Raw genomic sequence first — 13,306 nt, 5'->3', positions numbered from 1 at the left:
CTTACCGCCCAACGGCCTTTCCTAACTCTCGCGTGAGCAGGGCGAAAGCGGAGAGGGAGCTGTTTGTCTCTCTCGGCCTTCCGTAAGGGCTAGGGGGAGGGACGAGGGAGTGTGTGTGGGCGGGGCTCTGGCTCCACCCGCCCCCAGGCATTGGTGTGCGGCCTGGAGGCGCGCCAGAGCTGCTTCCCGGGATCCTTGACGGCGCTTTTCCTGGGCCGCAGATGGAGGGAGCCACAGTTCGGCTGCTGCGCGGCGGCGCGCTGGTGAGTGCGCTCGCAGCGGGCGTCTTGGGGGCCCCGGATGACCTTGGCCCCGGCAGCGGGGTCTTCCCCTGACGGAACCCGCGCTTCCCTCCCTCCGCCGGGTCTCTCTCAGACCCCTCACCGCGGGCCGGCCACGACCCCGACCCCTCTCCAGGCCTCTAGCCGAGCCGGCCTCAGTTTCTGTAAGGAGGGCTGGGAGTGGCAGCTGGTGAGAAGGGGGCTAGGGGCTGGTCTAGAAGCTTCTTTGACGGAGCAATCACCTTGCATGGAGTCGGAGAGACACAGCTGCAAGATATCTTTTGCAGGCCATTGGGTCCTGAAAGCTACCGAGTCTTGAATCTTTGGAGGCATTTGGTAGAGATGTCATTTCTCTGATGTCGCATTTCCCCAATGATTACATTTCACCGCCCAACCCTTCCCCAAAAAGGTTGTTGAAATACGAGCACAGTCTCATTCTGTGCATTGTTCGCCCGTCCTCCATTCCTCCGCCCTGCTCCAAAGTTAGGAAGGGACCTCGGACTTGGTTGGAGTTACCGGCCAGAAAGACAATTTCCTCTGCCCCTCATCTCACAGCTGGGACATTACATCTTGCATGGTTAGGCTCACCGTAGCACTGGGGAACCCTTTCCTGTCTCACTTCTTAGAACTTGAACTGAAACCTGCCTCCCGGGAATATCCAGTTGTACCTAATTCTGCTCTCCGGACCTGCAAACTGTTAATTCTTGCACAGCTCTTGGCGTCGGGTTCTCATTACACTGAACATTCAGCCCTTCATCTTATGGCATGCTTTCCAGAACTGTCGCATATTTGAATACATTCCCCTTTGTCGGTACACTTTATGGGAATTTTCCCACTGCTGGTTGTTTGCTTTTTATATTTATTTGCATTTCTCTTTGATGAGTTAAAGGCTCTTTGCTGTTTTAGTCTGATGCCCAGTGGCAAGGTTCTTTTTGTTTCATTAGAGATAATTAATTTAGAGATAATTAATGTTGTTTGACTGTTTTACAGGCTTGGGGCATTAAGGAAATTAGTAAAATCATATTAGTGTATTGTTGCAAAGAAATACGTTTTTATGATTACTCTTTAATACTATTTTATAACTGTTGTATAATAGTTTAGCAAAGAAAGTCCCCCGTATTTCACAATTTGAGTCCCTCTTGTTCTAGAGCCAGCATTTATTGACCACATACTGTGTGGCAGGCATGTGCTCGGTGCCCCACCTGTATCATCTCATTTAATTCTCACAACCATTCTAAAAAGTAGTTTAATCTTTCAGATGCAGAGACTCACGCTGAAAAAGATTAAGTAAGTGACTTGCTCAAAGTCACTCAACTAGAAAGTGTTAAAGCTGGTGTTCTAACTCTGGTCTGTTTCTAAATTTCACCTTCATGCACTCCTGCCTCCCCTTCCTCAGAGATATCAAAGACCTGTTGTTTGGAATTTTTGGTTTTATTGTGGCTTTCAGTCTTGCTTAGCTTTTAGACCTCTTTTGCATAAGTTAGCGAATGTGATTGATGGCATGTTGCCTATAGCACAGTGGTTTAGAGCATGAGTTCTGCAGGCTAATTGCTCAGGTGTGAACCCCGGCTCTGTCACTTCCTACTAGTATAATCATGGGCAGCTTACTTAACCACTTTTGGGTCTTAGTTTCTTGATCTGTAAAATGGGGAGAATAATAGTACATATACCATGGGGTCGTTGTGAAGGTTAAATTAATTCATATGTAGGTATGAATCACTTAAAATAGTGCCCAGCATAGAGTCAGCTGTCATTAAACGTTAGCTTATTATTGCCATGCATGAGATATTGCCAGTGCTAAATAAATAGCTTGGACAGGTATGCCTACAGGAGGTGGGGCTTGAACTGAGTGTCAAAAGAAGGGATGTCTTAGGTTTAGGTAAAGCCGCAGAGGAATGAAGATTCCAGGCCAAGGGTTGTATAAGCACAGGTGTAGAGGTAGGAGTATACTCTGCTTGTTTGAGGAATAATTATGCCAGGATAGCTGATGTGATACGTTTGCAGAGGATTGGAATGAATTCAGCTGGCAAGACCCTGTCATGTTCAGGGGTTAGGTCCGTACTTGTTCTTATAACAGTGCGTGTAGCCCAAACAGTGTTGCCCACAGTCACGCATAACAGACCTTTTGTTTACTAAAACACAATCATTTATAATGTTATTACTCATCAGTACAGAAATGACAGTGTTTCTTTATAATTTGTTTACCATCCTTCTTTCGCTCTGGTGCCAGGAAGACTAACTATAAACATCTTCTCTGGCAGCCGTAAGATTCTCTCTCCTTTCTCTCAGGATCCTCGAATACTAACCCTATCTTGGGCTCCATTTGTCTTGATTCCTTTTTTCCTGAGTGCTAGACCAGGGTTTCTCAATTTTGGCACTGTTGATATTTGAGGCCAAATAATTCTCAATTGTGGGAGGCTGTCCTGTGCACTGTAGGATGTTTAGCACCCCGGAGTGGTGACAACCAAAGGCAAAATTGCCCCTGATTGTGTGCTCCAGAAGGGTGGGAAGAACGGACCATTCTCCTTACAACCTGGTAAAAAGCTCTCAACCTATTTCCTGTGCCCAGTTTGTTGACTATACGAATTGATCTTCAAGATTCCAACAGGAGCAGTTGAGATTCTGAGGTGCTGTTTGCCAAAGAGTTTTACAAGCTAAATGGTCAGTAGCTTGCAGAAGGAACTCAAAAGCACAGATACCACTTAGACCCATTTCAAACGTTCACCTGTGGTGTAATGAGGCCCTCAGCTAGGGCGGTACCAGTGACGGTTAGCGAGGAAGATACATTAATAAAGACTTGAGAAGAGCTGATAATTACCTTGAGATGGAAGAATTAGATGAACTCCACATTTTCTAAATGGAGAGGCTTAGTGATGGGCAAAGATTGGGATGTCTGGAGGAAACGTAGTTTAGGGGGAACAGAAGGAAAATTAATTAATTCTCTTTTAGACTTTAAAAAGTGTCAGTAAAATGTACCCCTGGAGAGTTTTGGAAGCTGGGCAGGAGGAGGATCCGGAGACCAGCAGAAAAATAAGAGCTAGAGAAGTAGGAGACAGGCAAAGACACAGATGAGTGGTGGGGCGTCTGAGGGAATGGAAGCACCGGAGGGTTCAAGTCAGCCTTTGGAGTACATTACAGACCATTCTGGGTAAATGTTGAAGAAAGACAAAGCAAAAGGAGAATAAATGTAGGATATCAGAGGAGGCTTTGTGACAAACATGTTTTATTCAGAATTGGAGCAAAAGAGGGAGAGGGATATTTCAGTCCTGTCCTAAGAGCAAAAGTACAAGCAGAGTTTGTGCCATGTAAAGGAAACAACCCAAGGAAAGCAGAGGCAAGTGTTTTTTTGAGAAGTTCAAAATACAGCCCCCCTAACCCAGGGTCAATTTATGGAGATACGGATTGAAAATTGAGGCAGCGAGTGAACTTGGTCCATTGAACCATGAAGAACTGCCTGAGGTTCTAGTGCTCCCTTGACTCAGTTTGGTATTCATCTGGGGCACTGGAATATGCCACACCTGGTCTGGAACTCAGGTGTCCTTACTTCTATCTTAACTGTTCTTTCTGCTACCAGCCTGGTTTCCCTGAAAAGGAGGGTGGGTCAAAGAAATTCCCAGTACCTGGTAAGGTATTGGACCGAAGTTAATTGCACAATTAAAAAAAAAGTTCATTAATAATCCTATCTTTTAAGATTCCTCTGGAAATAAAGGGAAGTTAGTCTCTGGTTTCGTTTTTGTACACTGGCAGTTTGGGAAAGAGAACTTGCTGACTTGGCTAAGGTCACACGGAAGGCAAACAGGTCTCCTTTATGCTGGTTCCTGGCACTGTGCCCTGTCTTGGTTTATTTAGCCCACTCCTGAGGCAGTCTGCTCTTCTAGAAGGTGGTGATGTTGTTAGGAACTACTGGTGCTGGGATGAGGAGCCTGAGGCTAATGGAAGGGAAAGGTCACCTGTTTAGGAGTTTTCGAGAACACCTGAGAACAGAAGCTACTGTTTCGGGAGAAAGCAAGCATGGATTAGAGAGATTCTGGTGCCAAAGTTTTGGCTCGGGCATATGAAAACAGAAACGATCAACCTTTTGGGGGCGGGGGGGGGCTGTGTTGGGTCTTCGTTGCTGCACACGGGCTTTCTCTAGTTTCAGCGAGTGGGGGCTACTCTTGGTTGCAGTGCACGATCTTATTGTGGTGGCTTCTCGTTGCGGAGCACGGGATCTAGGCACGCAGGCTTCAGTAGTTGTGGCTTGCAGGCTCTAAAGCGCAGGCTCAGTAGTTGTGGCTCGTGGGCTCTAGAGCGCAGGCTCAGTAGTTGTGGTGCACAGGCTTAGTTGCTCCGCGTCTTATGGGATCTTCCTGGACCAGGGCTTGAACCCGTGTCCCCTGCATTGGCAGGCGGATTCTTAACCACTGCGCCACCAGGGAAGTCCCAGGATCAACTTTTAAAATCTAAAGTCAGGTATGCAGTACTTAAGTCAGATCTTAAAATGGACATCCCAGGTTTAGTCAGAATTCAGTAAAGTTTTGCTTAGTAGAAGACTGGGAGTCCTTGAACTATTAGGGCATAGGGAAAAAAGCATTGCGTCATTTACTGAACAAAAGAACATATAAACCCTGGGGGATAAAACAGCATTAATAAGTATAGGGGAGGAAAACTGTTCCCCTTTTCCCTTCTAGGTTCTTTAGCTGGTCTAATAATTAAATCGGCATGACAGATTAACAGGAGAAAAACACATTTTGTACTTAAAGGAGCCCATAAAAAATATGAGACTCAAAGAAGTGACCAAAACCTGCAGCGTTTATGCTCTTTAGACAAAGAAACGGTACATTTGTGAAGAATTGACAAGAAAAAGAGGTTTGGGCTGGGGGTAGCTAGTTAGTGAAGAAGTAACAAGCTTTGTTTATACAGCCTTCTCTGCCCTCAATTCCCTGTCTCTGGTGATGAGGATGCCTTCTACCCTCCTGGTACAGAGAGAGTGCCTTTCACAGGGGAGGTTATTTCCTGTTTTCAGGGGGACAGAGGAGGTCAGTAGCTTTCTTGCACTGCTATTTCTTAAGTATCTTTAATTCAAAACGATCAGTGTGGGGACTTCCCTGATGGCGCAGTGTTTAAGAATCCGCCTGCCAATGCAGGGGACTTGGGTTCGAGCCGTGGTCCAGGAAGATCCCACGTGCCACGGAGCAACTAAGCCCGTGCGCCACAACTACTGAGCCTGCGCTCTGGAGCCCACGCGCCACAGCTACCAAAGCCTGCGTGCCTAGAGCCTGTGCTCTGCAACAAGAGAAACCACCACAATGAGAAGCCCTCACACCGCAACGAGGAGTAGCCCCGGCTCCCTGCAACTAGAGAGAAAGCCCGCAGTCAGATAAGAAGACTTTTTTCTGCATCTGTTGAATCTCAAATGTCTTCGGCTTGGAATAATCTTTATTGGAATCTGAGGTTCCATGTGGGTCCTCATACCATGATAGGGACATGCCATGGTTGCTTAACCATTCACCTGTTGAAAGACATCCAGATTGTTTCCAGTTTTTGACTATTGTGAATAAAGCTGCCATGAACATTTGTGTGCAGGTTTTTATTTGAACTTAAACTTTCGTTTCTCTAGGATAATACCCAAGAGTACAATTACTGGGTCATATGATAACTGCATTTTTATAGGAAACCACGAAACTGTTTTCCAACATGACCCCCTACCATTTTACATTCCTGTCAGCAGTGTATGAGAGATCCAGTTTCTCCTCATCCTTGCTGGCAGTTGGCATTGTCAGTAATTTTTTTATTTTAGCCATTCTGATAGGTGTGTAATTATATCTCACTGTTAATTTAATTTTAAAATATTCTTTAGTTTCCAGCAACTTGGAGAATGGTTATTTGAGCTAAAAGATCCTTCTTTGAGTATCTTACTGTTAAAACAACAAAATTCAGCTGAATAAATTTTAAAGATTTTATTGGCTTTGTTCAGCAGTTCATGAATTGGGCAGCATTCCATCTAGTAAACAAAAGGAAGCTCGAAAGAGCTATACAAAATAAAAGACTTATAGGCAGGAGGGGGTGGGACTAGGAAGTTGCTAGCAGAGAGGAGATTGCGGCAAAGTCACCTTCCTTTAGGGGACAGCAGGGTCTGTCAAGCAGATGACCTCACTAGTGCTGACCAGGTAATTCCAGATTGACTGGTCTTAAGATTCCATTCCTGGGGGGAGTTGAAACTAATTAATTTAGGTATTAAGTCTGGTTTGGTGATGTGGGCTTAGCACAAGTGATTCCATTTGGGGCCTGTTGTCTTTGTTTTTTAACATTTCACATTTAATTATAACGTAATAGTATTTTACCTTTCCTTGATCTGTAAAGTTGCTTCATTGCAAGAGGACATTAAAAATACCATCAAAATGTGCTTACCAAGAGTGAGCACTCTAATTATCTAGCTCTGGAATCATCATATGAGCTTTTTGGACTTCTTAAGTCAAAAAGGACTTAGAAGAAAAATTTTGTTCATGCATCTGTTATCTTTAGCCTACATAAAAACTCAGATTAAATGTAAAAATAGAATGCATAAAATCCTAAAAATAAACATGGGTAAATCCTTTATTAGAGTAAGGAAGGTCATCCTAATTTAAAGCCGTCAATCAAAGAAAGGTTGATACTTTTGACAACATAAACATCAAAACCTTTTGCATGACAAAACAAAAAAACTATACGCAAAATCAAAAGACAGATGACAAAGCGGTTGAAAAAAATTTGCAGCTCCTCTGTCAACTTAAAGAAAAATGCACAACATGAGAGTTGTGAGTTCAGGGACTTAAACTGAGGACTAAACCTGGGAGACAGCCTCTCAGTAAGTAGCTCAACAAACTGCTACAAAAAGGTAGGGGAGGAGCCAGCATATATAGGAAGATTTCGGCTGGGAAAGACATGCAGTCAAGCATACATCTTGATAAAAGACTAATACTAATCACAAGGAACAAATATCTCAAGTTAATGATTTTAGTGCTTTTTTTTTTATGCACAGGAAGAATCTGGGGTCATTGAAATTCTTCCTGAGATAATATATCCATCTAGGGACCCTTTTGTAGAAAGCACAGAGTGCTTCATTGAGCCTGCAGGTTTTAAAAAAAGTCTGAATTACGTTTAGGGTACACTGTTGGTGGGAGACTGCAGTGGGTTGCGACTTTACCCTCGTATAACTGGATGATGAGGGAAGCTCTTTGTGTTCTGCTCACACCTGTCACCAAAGAGCTAATTTCCTTAATTTATATTGAGCTCCTAGAAATCAATAGGAAAAAAAAGAAAAACTGAATAGGAAAATGAGCACAGGACATGAATAAACAAAAACAGAATTAGACATGGTTCTTAAATGTATGAAAAGGGGTGCAAACTCGTAAATGAAAGACAGCTATAAGAACACTTTGTGATACAATGTTTTTTTACCTATGAGATGGATGCAGAAATCAAAAAATTGGCCTACAAGCTGTTTTGGCAAGATTCTAGGGAAACAGGCACCATTAAATATTTGTTAGTGGGCGTGAGAATGGTTTAACTGCTATGGAGGACAATTAGAGAAAATTTGTCAGTATTTTGAATTTATTTTTAACATTGACAGATTTTCCTCTTCGTGCTTGTGCTACAGATGTGAAATAATGTACATCAAAAGTTATTCATTGCAGCATTTTTTAAGAAACTTTTTACTTTGCAATATGTAATTAGATTCATAGGAAGTTGCATAAATACAAATAGTAGAGAGAGGTCCCCCCTGTCCATCACTCAGATTCTCCCATGGTTGTATCTCAATAGTACAATTATTGAAACCAGGAAATTGATATTATTGTAATGCCAAGGAAAGGATAGCCCAACAAAGTGGTATGAAAATTACTCTAAACCTAAAACATTTGACCATTCAGCAGCCACAAGAAAGAAACATTATCTAAATTTAAACAAAGCCTCCTGAAAGTACATCTGTAGATATAAAGAAACTTTGTCTTTTCTCCTATAAATCCATTTATTGTCAGTCATTTCCTACCCGCCCCCACACCCAACCTCTACCATTAGAACCTAAGGCAGTAGAGAAGTTTTCTTCCCAAGAAATGTGTACATATAGTTCTATGGTATTTTATCACTTGTAGGTTTGTGTAACCAAGTCCACAGTCAATATAGAGATTGACATTCACAGCAAAGAGCTCCCTTGTTACAGCATTACTTATAATAACAAAGGGAATTGTTACATGTTAGAAACATCTCCAGAATATATTGCTACATGGGGAAATGAATGAATGAATGAATGAATGGGCCAGAATATGGTATATAGTATGCTCTCCTAGAAGGACCAGGAGGAAAATAAGCAACTATATTTCTACTTGCTTATGTTTGTATATGAAGAATACCAGAAGGATACATAAGAATCTCCCCTATCCCCTATGGAGGATGTTGAAAGTGGGCTGGATGGGAAATAGGGCAACAGCTTTTTTGAACATAGTTACAAGTTTTAAGTAAGACAACTGGGGGCATGGTGGAGGGGGAGCAGGGAAGGTGCAGTCATGGATCATTTAACTTGTTCAGCAAGCGAATAATTTGGCTTTTGAAAGTTATAAGGGGTTGGCATGAGTCAAGCATGTAAACACAGATTCCAGCTCATGCTACATGTGAGAGTCACCTGTCAACTGAAAAAATGCACAGCCTAAAAGATGAGAATTCTGTTTTATCCCGCGGACATTCTGAGGACTTCAAGCTGGGGAGACAGCCTCTCATCACTGAGGGACTGCTCAAAAAAGAGGTAAGGGAGGGGCCAAGATATATAGGGGGTTTTGCAACAAAGACCAGGTGGTAGGAACATCAAAAGATTGCTGATAATTAAAAGAAAAGTCCAGGGCTTCCTTGGTGGCACAGTGGTTGAGAGTCTGCCTGCCAATGCAGGGGACACGGGTTCGTGCCCCGGTCCGGGAAGATCCTGCGTGCCGCGGAGCGGCTGGGCCCATGAACCATGGCCGCTGAGCCTGTGCGTCCGGACCCTGTGCTCTGCAGTGGGAGGGGCCGCGACAGTGGGAGGCCCGCGTACTGCAAAAAAAACAGACATCTCAAGTTAATGAATTTAACACTTTTCTGTGTATGGGAAGATGCAAGAGTTTTGGGCACACTGAAATCATTCCTTTGATGTGCACCTCAGCTATCTGGAGCCAGTATCCTGTGCTCTCTCCTCCTGAGTTTCCTCAGGGCTCACCAATGGAGTGGCTGTAATGTGATGGCTTGATGGCTGCAACATCCTTTGTTTACTGATTTGGCAGGCAACATTTTTTTTTTTTCCACTCACACACCTCAGGGAGCATTTTAGAAATGCAGAAGCCCAGGCTTCATCCTGAGTCTGTTTGATCAGAGCCCGAATTGGTGGGGCTGAAATCTTTTACTCTAAGCTCCCCCAGGTGATCTGGGTATGTAGCCAAGAGTGGCATCCCCTGATTTAAATCTCAGGGGGACTTGTTTCAAAGACACTAATAGAGTCATTGGTAAAAGTTCCCAGGATAAACTAGTTTCTTTAGTTTAATTGTGTATAACTATATTTTGCAGTTAGGTTCTTAAGAAGTCCATAAAATTGTTCTGTAGTGTGATGCTGAACATATTATTATTATTTTTTTTAGAAAATGTTGGGGGTAGGAGTTTATTAATTAATTAATTAATTATTGCTGTGTTGGGTCTTCATTTCTGTGCTAGGGCTTTCTCTAGTTCTGGCAAGTGGGGGCCACTCTTCATCACGGTGCGTGGGCCTCTCACTTATCGCGGCCTCTCTTGTTGCGGAGCACAGGCTCCAGACGCGCAGGCTCAGTCGTTGTGGCTCACGGGCCTAGTTGCTCTGCGGCACGTGGGATCCTCCCAGACCAGGGCTTGAACCCGTGTCCCCTGCATTAGCAGGCAGACTCTCAACCACTGAGCCACCAGGGAAGCCCTGAACATATTATTTAAGACCTACATCTAGCATTTTTAAAAACAAGCCTACTTTGAAAGCCCAAAGAATACGTGGTTGCGGTATTTATTCATTTTAAAACATCTTAACATCAAAATTTTTATTATTAAATATTTCTAATAAAGAAATAAAACAATTCTGACATAAACCCTGCACTTCCACCCTCTCCACAGAAGTAACTTATAACCGGGGCCCAGCAGTGAGGCCAGTTTTGGATCACAGGACCGGAGATCAGACAAAAGGTAGCTGATCTCACTCAGTTTATTGCACACAATTAGCACACAACATGGGTTGGTCAAAGTAGGGAAACTAGACAAGGGGATAACAAGCCCTCCCAGGAGAAGTCCGGAAAGGAGGTGTCTCAGCATGAGTGGCAGTCCTGGTCCAGCAACGGGTGTGGAGACAAGCATGGAGGCCAAGTCGCCTTCTGCTCCAGCAGGGCCTTCTGGCAGCGTCCATCTGCAACAGCCCAGCAGCGAGGAGTCGGGTCCTCCAACCAAGAGCCTTCAAGTCATCTCAGTGTTCTTTCTAAGGAGTCGGCCAGTAGGTGTAATGGTCACGGTGCCCAAGGGGTCTTGTCTCCAGCAGTTGCTCCTTCTGTTTCAGTGATGTCTTTCCTCAGGCTTTACCAGACAAATTCCTTAACACTCTTCATTTATCACACTAAGACACTGGGACTCCACATTTTCTGCCATGACTCCATCTTGACTTACTGAACATACCTCAACTCCTGTGAGTTTCACACAAGGTGAGTGGGAATCCTAACACAAGAGAAATCACAACATAACGACACTCCTGAGGCTGATGTGTATGCTTCCTGTTTATGTTTTTAGACTGCATCTGTGTGTATCAATGAGAATATATACTAACATTTGGTGTGTTTTTAAAGTGTGCATAAACACTGTCTCCCGGAATAAATCCTTTTGCAAATTACTTTTTGTGCTTAATATATTTTCAAGACTTATCCATGTTGATATATGTAGCTCCCTAGTTCACTTTAACTGCTGTAAAATATACTGTTAAATCAGTATACCACGACTTATGCATTCCTTTGTTGATAGATAATTAGATTCTTAATTTTTCACCATTTCAGATGTCATTTCATTCTTTGCATGTTTATAATTGTGCATATGAATTCAAATGGAATTGCTGGGCCTTAGGGCATGTATGTCTTTATCTTTACTATCACTTAGGACAGTAATTACATCAGTTTTTACACTAACCCATAAAGTATAAGGGTCCGTCCATTCCCTTCCACCCACTACAACAGCTTGTTAAAAAAAAAAAAAAAAAAAAAACTAGTTCATGACCCTTGTAAAAGATGGTAAAGAAGACTTTATTCAGGAAGGGACTCCTGCATTGGGGTTTTGCAGTAGGGACGTGAGATCAAGCTCAACTCCAAATACAAGGACAAGTGGATATTTATAGCCAAGAAGCAGGGTGGGGGTCAGTGGGTGGAAAATTAAAAGAGAAAACAGCAGAAATAAGGGGATTCTTGCTAGACCCACGCTCTACAGGATCTTGCCAAAGGTAGACCAAAGTGATGAGATACCGAGGATAGGGGATTTTCATTCATGTGTCCCAGCAGGACTCTTACTAAAACTGGATAGAGGGGCACTTGAACTCAGCCCAAGGTTGGGACCTAGTCAGAAAGAGAATCTCGACTCCATTGGTTAAGGAGAGTCTTTGTCAAACTTCTCCAACACTTCCGGGTCAAATGGGGGGCAGGGGAGAAGCTAGAGCGGGCTGAGGAAGGTGGGGCGGGAACGAATGGGAAGACAATGAGGAGAGCTGAGTGTCCTGGGAGTCGGAGAGAGGGAGCATCTGAAAGGAGGGGGCGCTCAGCTGAACTGAGTCAGCTGCAGTGACTAAACTGAACTCCGAAAAGCATGGAGATGTTTGATCTTGAAGGGAGGAGATCCTGCCGATTGGTGGGGGGCAGAACCATGTTGGGGTGGGCTGAGGAGTGAAGTAGAGACAGCTAGTAGAGCAGCTCTTCAGCAGTGTGGCTGTGAAGGAAGGAAGGGAGAGGCTGGTCCCCGGAGGCAGATACCAGGCTCAAGGATGGCTCACAGGGTCAGCATTAGAGCAGGGAGAACTGGAAAAACATGGAAGACAAAAGTATGGCTGAGCATCCTGCAGAGGTTGCAGGGGTGGGATCCAGAGAAGAGGAGAAAAAATAGGTGCAGGTGCGGGACAACGTATGGGGTTGGTGGTGAAACGTTGAGGCGGTTCCCATTTGTTGGCATTTATTTTCTCCAGTAGAAGAGGTTATAAGCTGCCAGTGAGGGGTGAAGCTTTGAGTGCTCTGAGATAATCATGTCAGAGAATGAGAAAGAGACCAGGTTGAGGTTGGTGACTATAAAGCTGTGAGCGTGTGTGTGTCTGTGTCTGTCTTCTGGATGCAGGCTCGGAAAAGGTAATCATTGGACACATTCTTGGTTAGAGTTTTGATTGTGCTTCCAATGAAAGGGGAAGGAGTTGATTACAAAGTGGGCAACATGAGGGAATTTGGGGAGTGATGGAACTATTCTGTGAGGAACTGTGTTTGGATACACAACTCTGAATTTGTCAAAACCCATGAAACCATACACCACAAAGGTGAATGTTATTTTATATATAAAAATAAAATCGAACCAGCGTGTAGAGGGAAGATGGAATTCAGGCTGCGGCAAATGAATCTCACTGTATTACAAGTTCTGATGTTGTGATTTATAATAATGTTTAAAAACAAAATTCAACCAAGTAAATTTGAAGATCTAACTGGCTTTATTCAATAGTTATGCATTGGGTGGCATCCCATCTAGTAAACAGAAGGTCATTCTTAAGAGCTGTTCAAAATGGAAGGATTTTATATAAACAGGAGGCTTGGGCAAAAGAAAAGAAAGGGCTATTTGGGGTCAGGACATCTGGGAGAAGGCGTGCGCCCAGGTGTTTTTTTTCTTTTATCAGGTACATTGCTGCTGCTTCCTCTTGGTGAGGGGGATGGAGAGGGTCCAAGTGACAGACAGTCTCATTGGTACTGACCAGAAAATTCCAAATTTTCTGGATTATATACTTCCGGTGAAGGTCAAAACTGCAGTTA

General features: G+C 43.7%; 1 protein-coding gene across 3 annotated transcripts in view; it reads left to right on the top strand.

Annotated features, from left to right (window-relative positions):
- Position 1: 1 nt before the first annotated feature.
- Positions 2 to 13,306, top strand: part of ACADSB (acyl-CoA dehydrogenase short/branched chain) — a 39,247-nt gene continuing 25,942 nt past the window's right edge. The window contains exon 1 of one of the 3 annotated variants that reach the window (XM_060098522.1): positions 2 to 263. In XM_060098522.1, coding sequence (XP_059954505.1) covers positions 222 to 263 — 42 coding nt within the window. In that variant the 5' untranslated portion in view covers positions 2 to 221. The remainder of the gene's footprint in view (positions 264 to 13,306) is intronic. The other 2 variants (XM_060098513.1, XM_060098504.1) reach the window with 2 other exon arrangements.

Source organism: Mesoplodon densirostris, chromosome 1 (assembly GCF_025265405.1).
Source record: "Mesoplodon densirostris isolate mMesDen1 chromosome 1, mMesDen1 primary haplotype, whole genome shotgun sequence".
In the NCBI taxonomy this organism is placed as follows: Eukaryota; Metazoa; Chordata; class Mammalia; order Artiodactyla; family Ziphiidae; genus Mesoplodon; species Mesoplodon densirostris.
The sequence above is the reverse complement of the archived record's forward strand: the minus strand, read 5'-3'. Positions and strand labels throughout refer to the sequence as shown.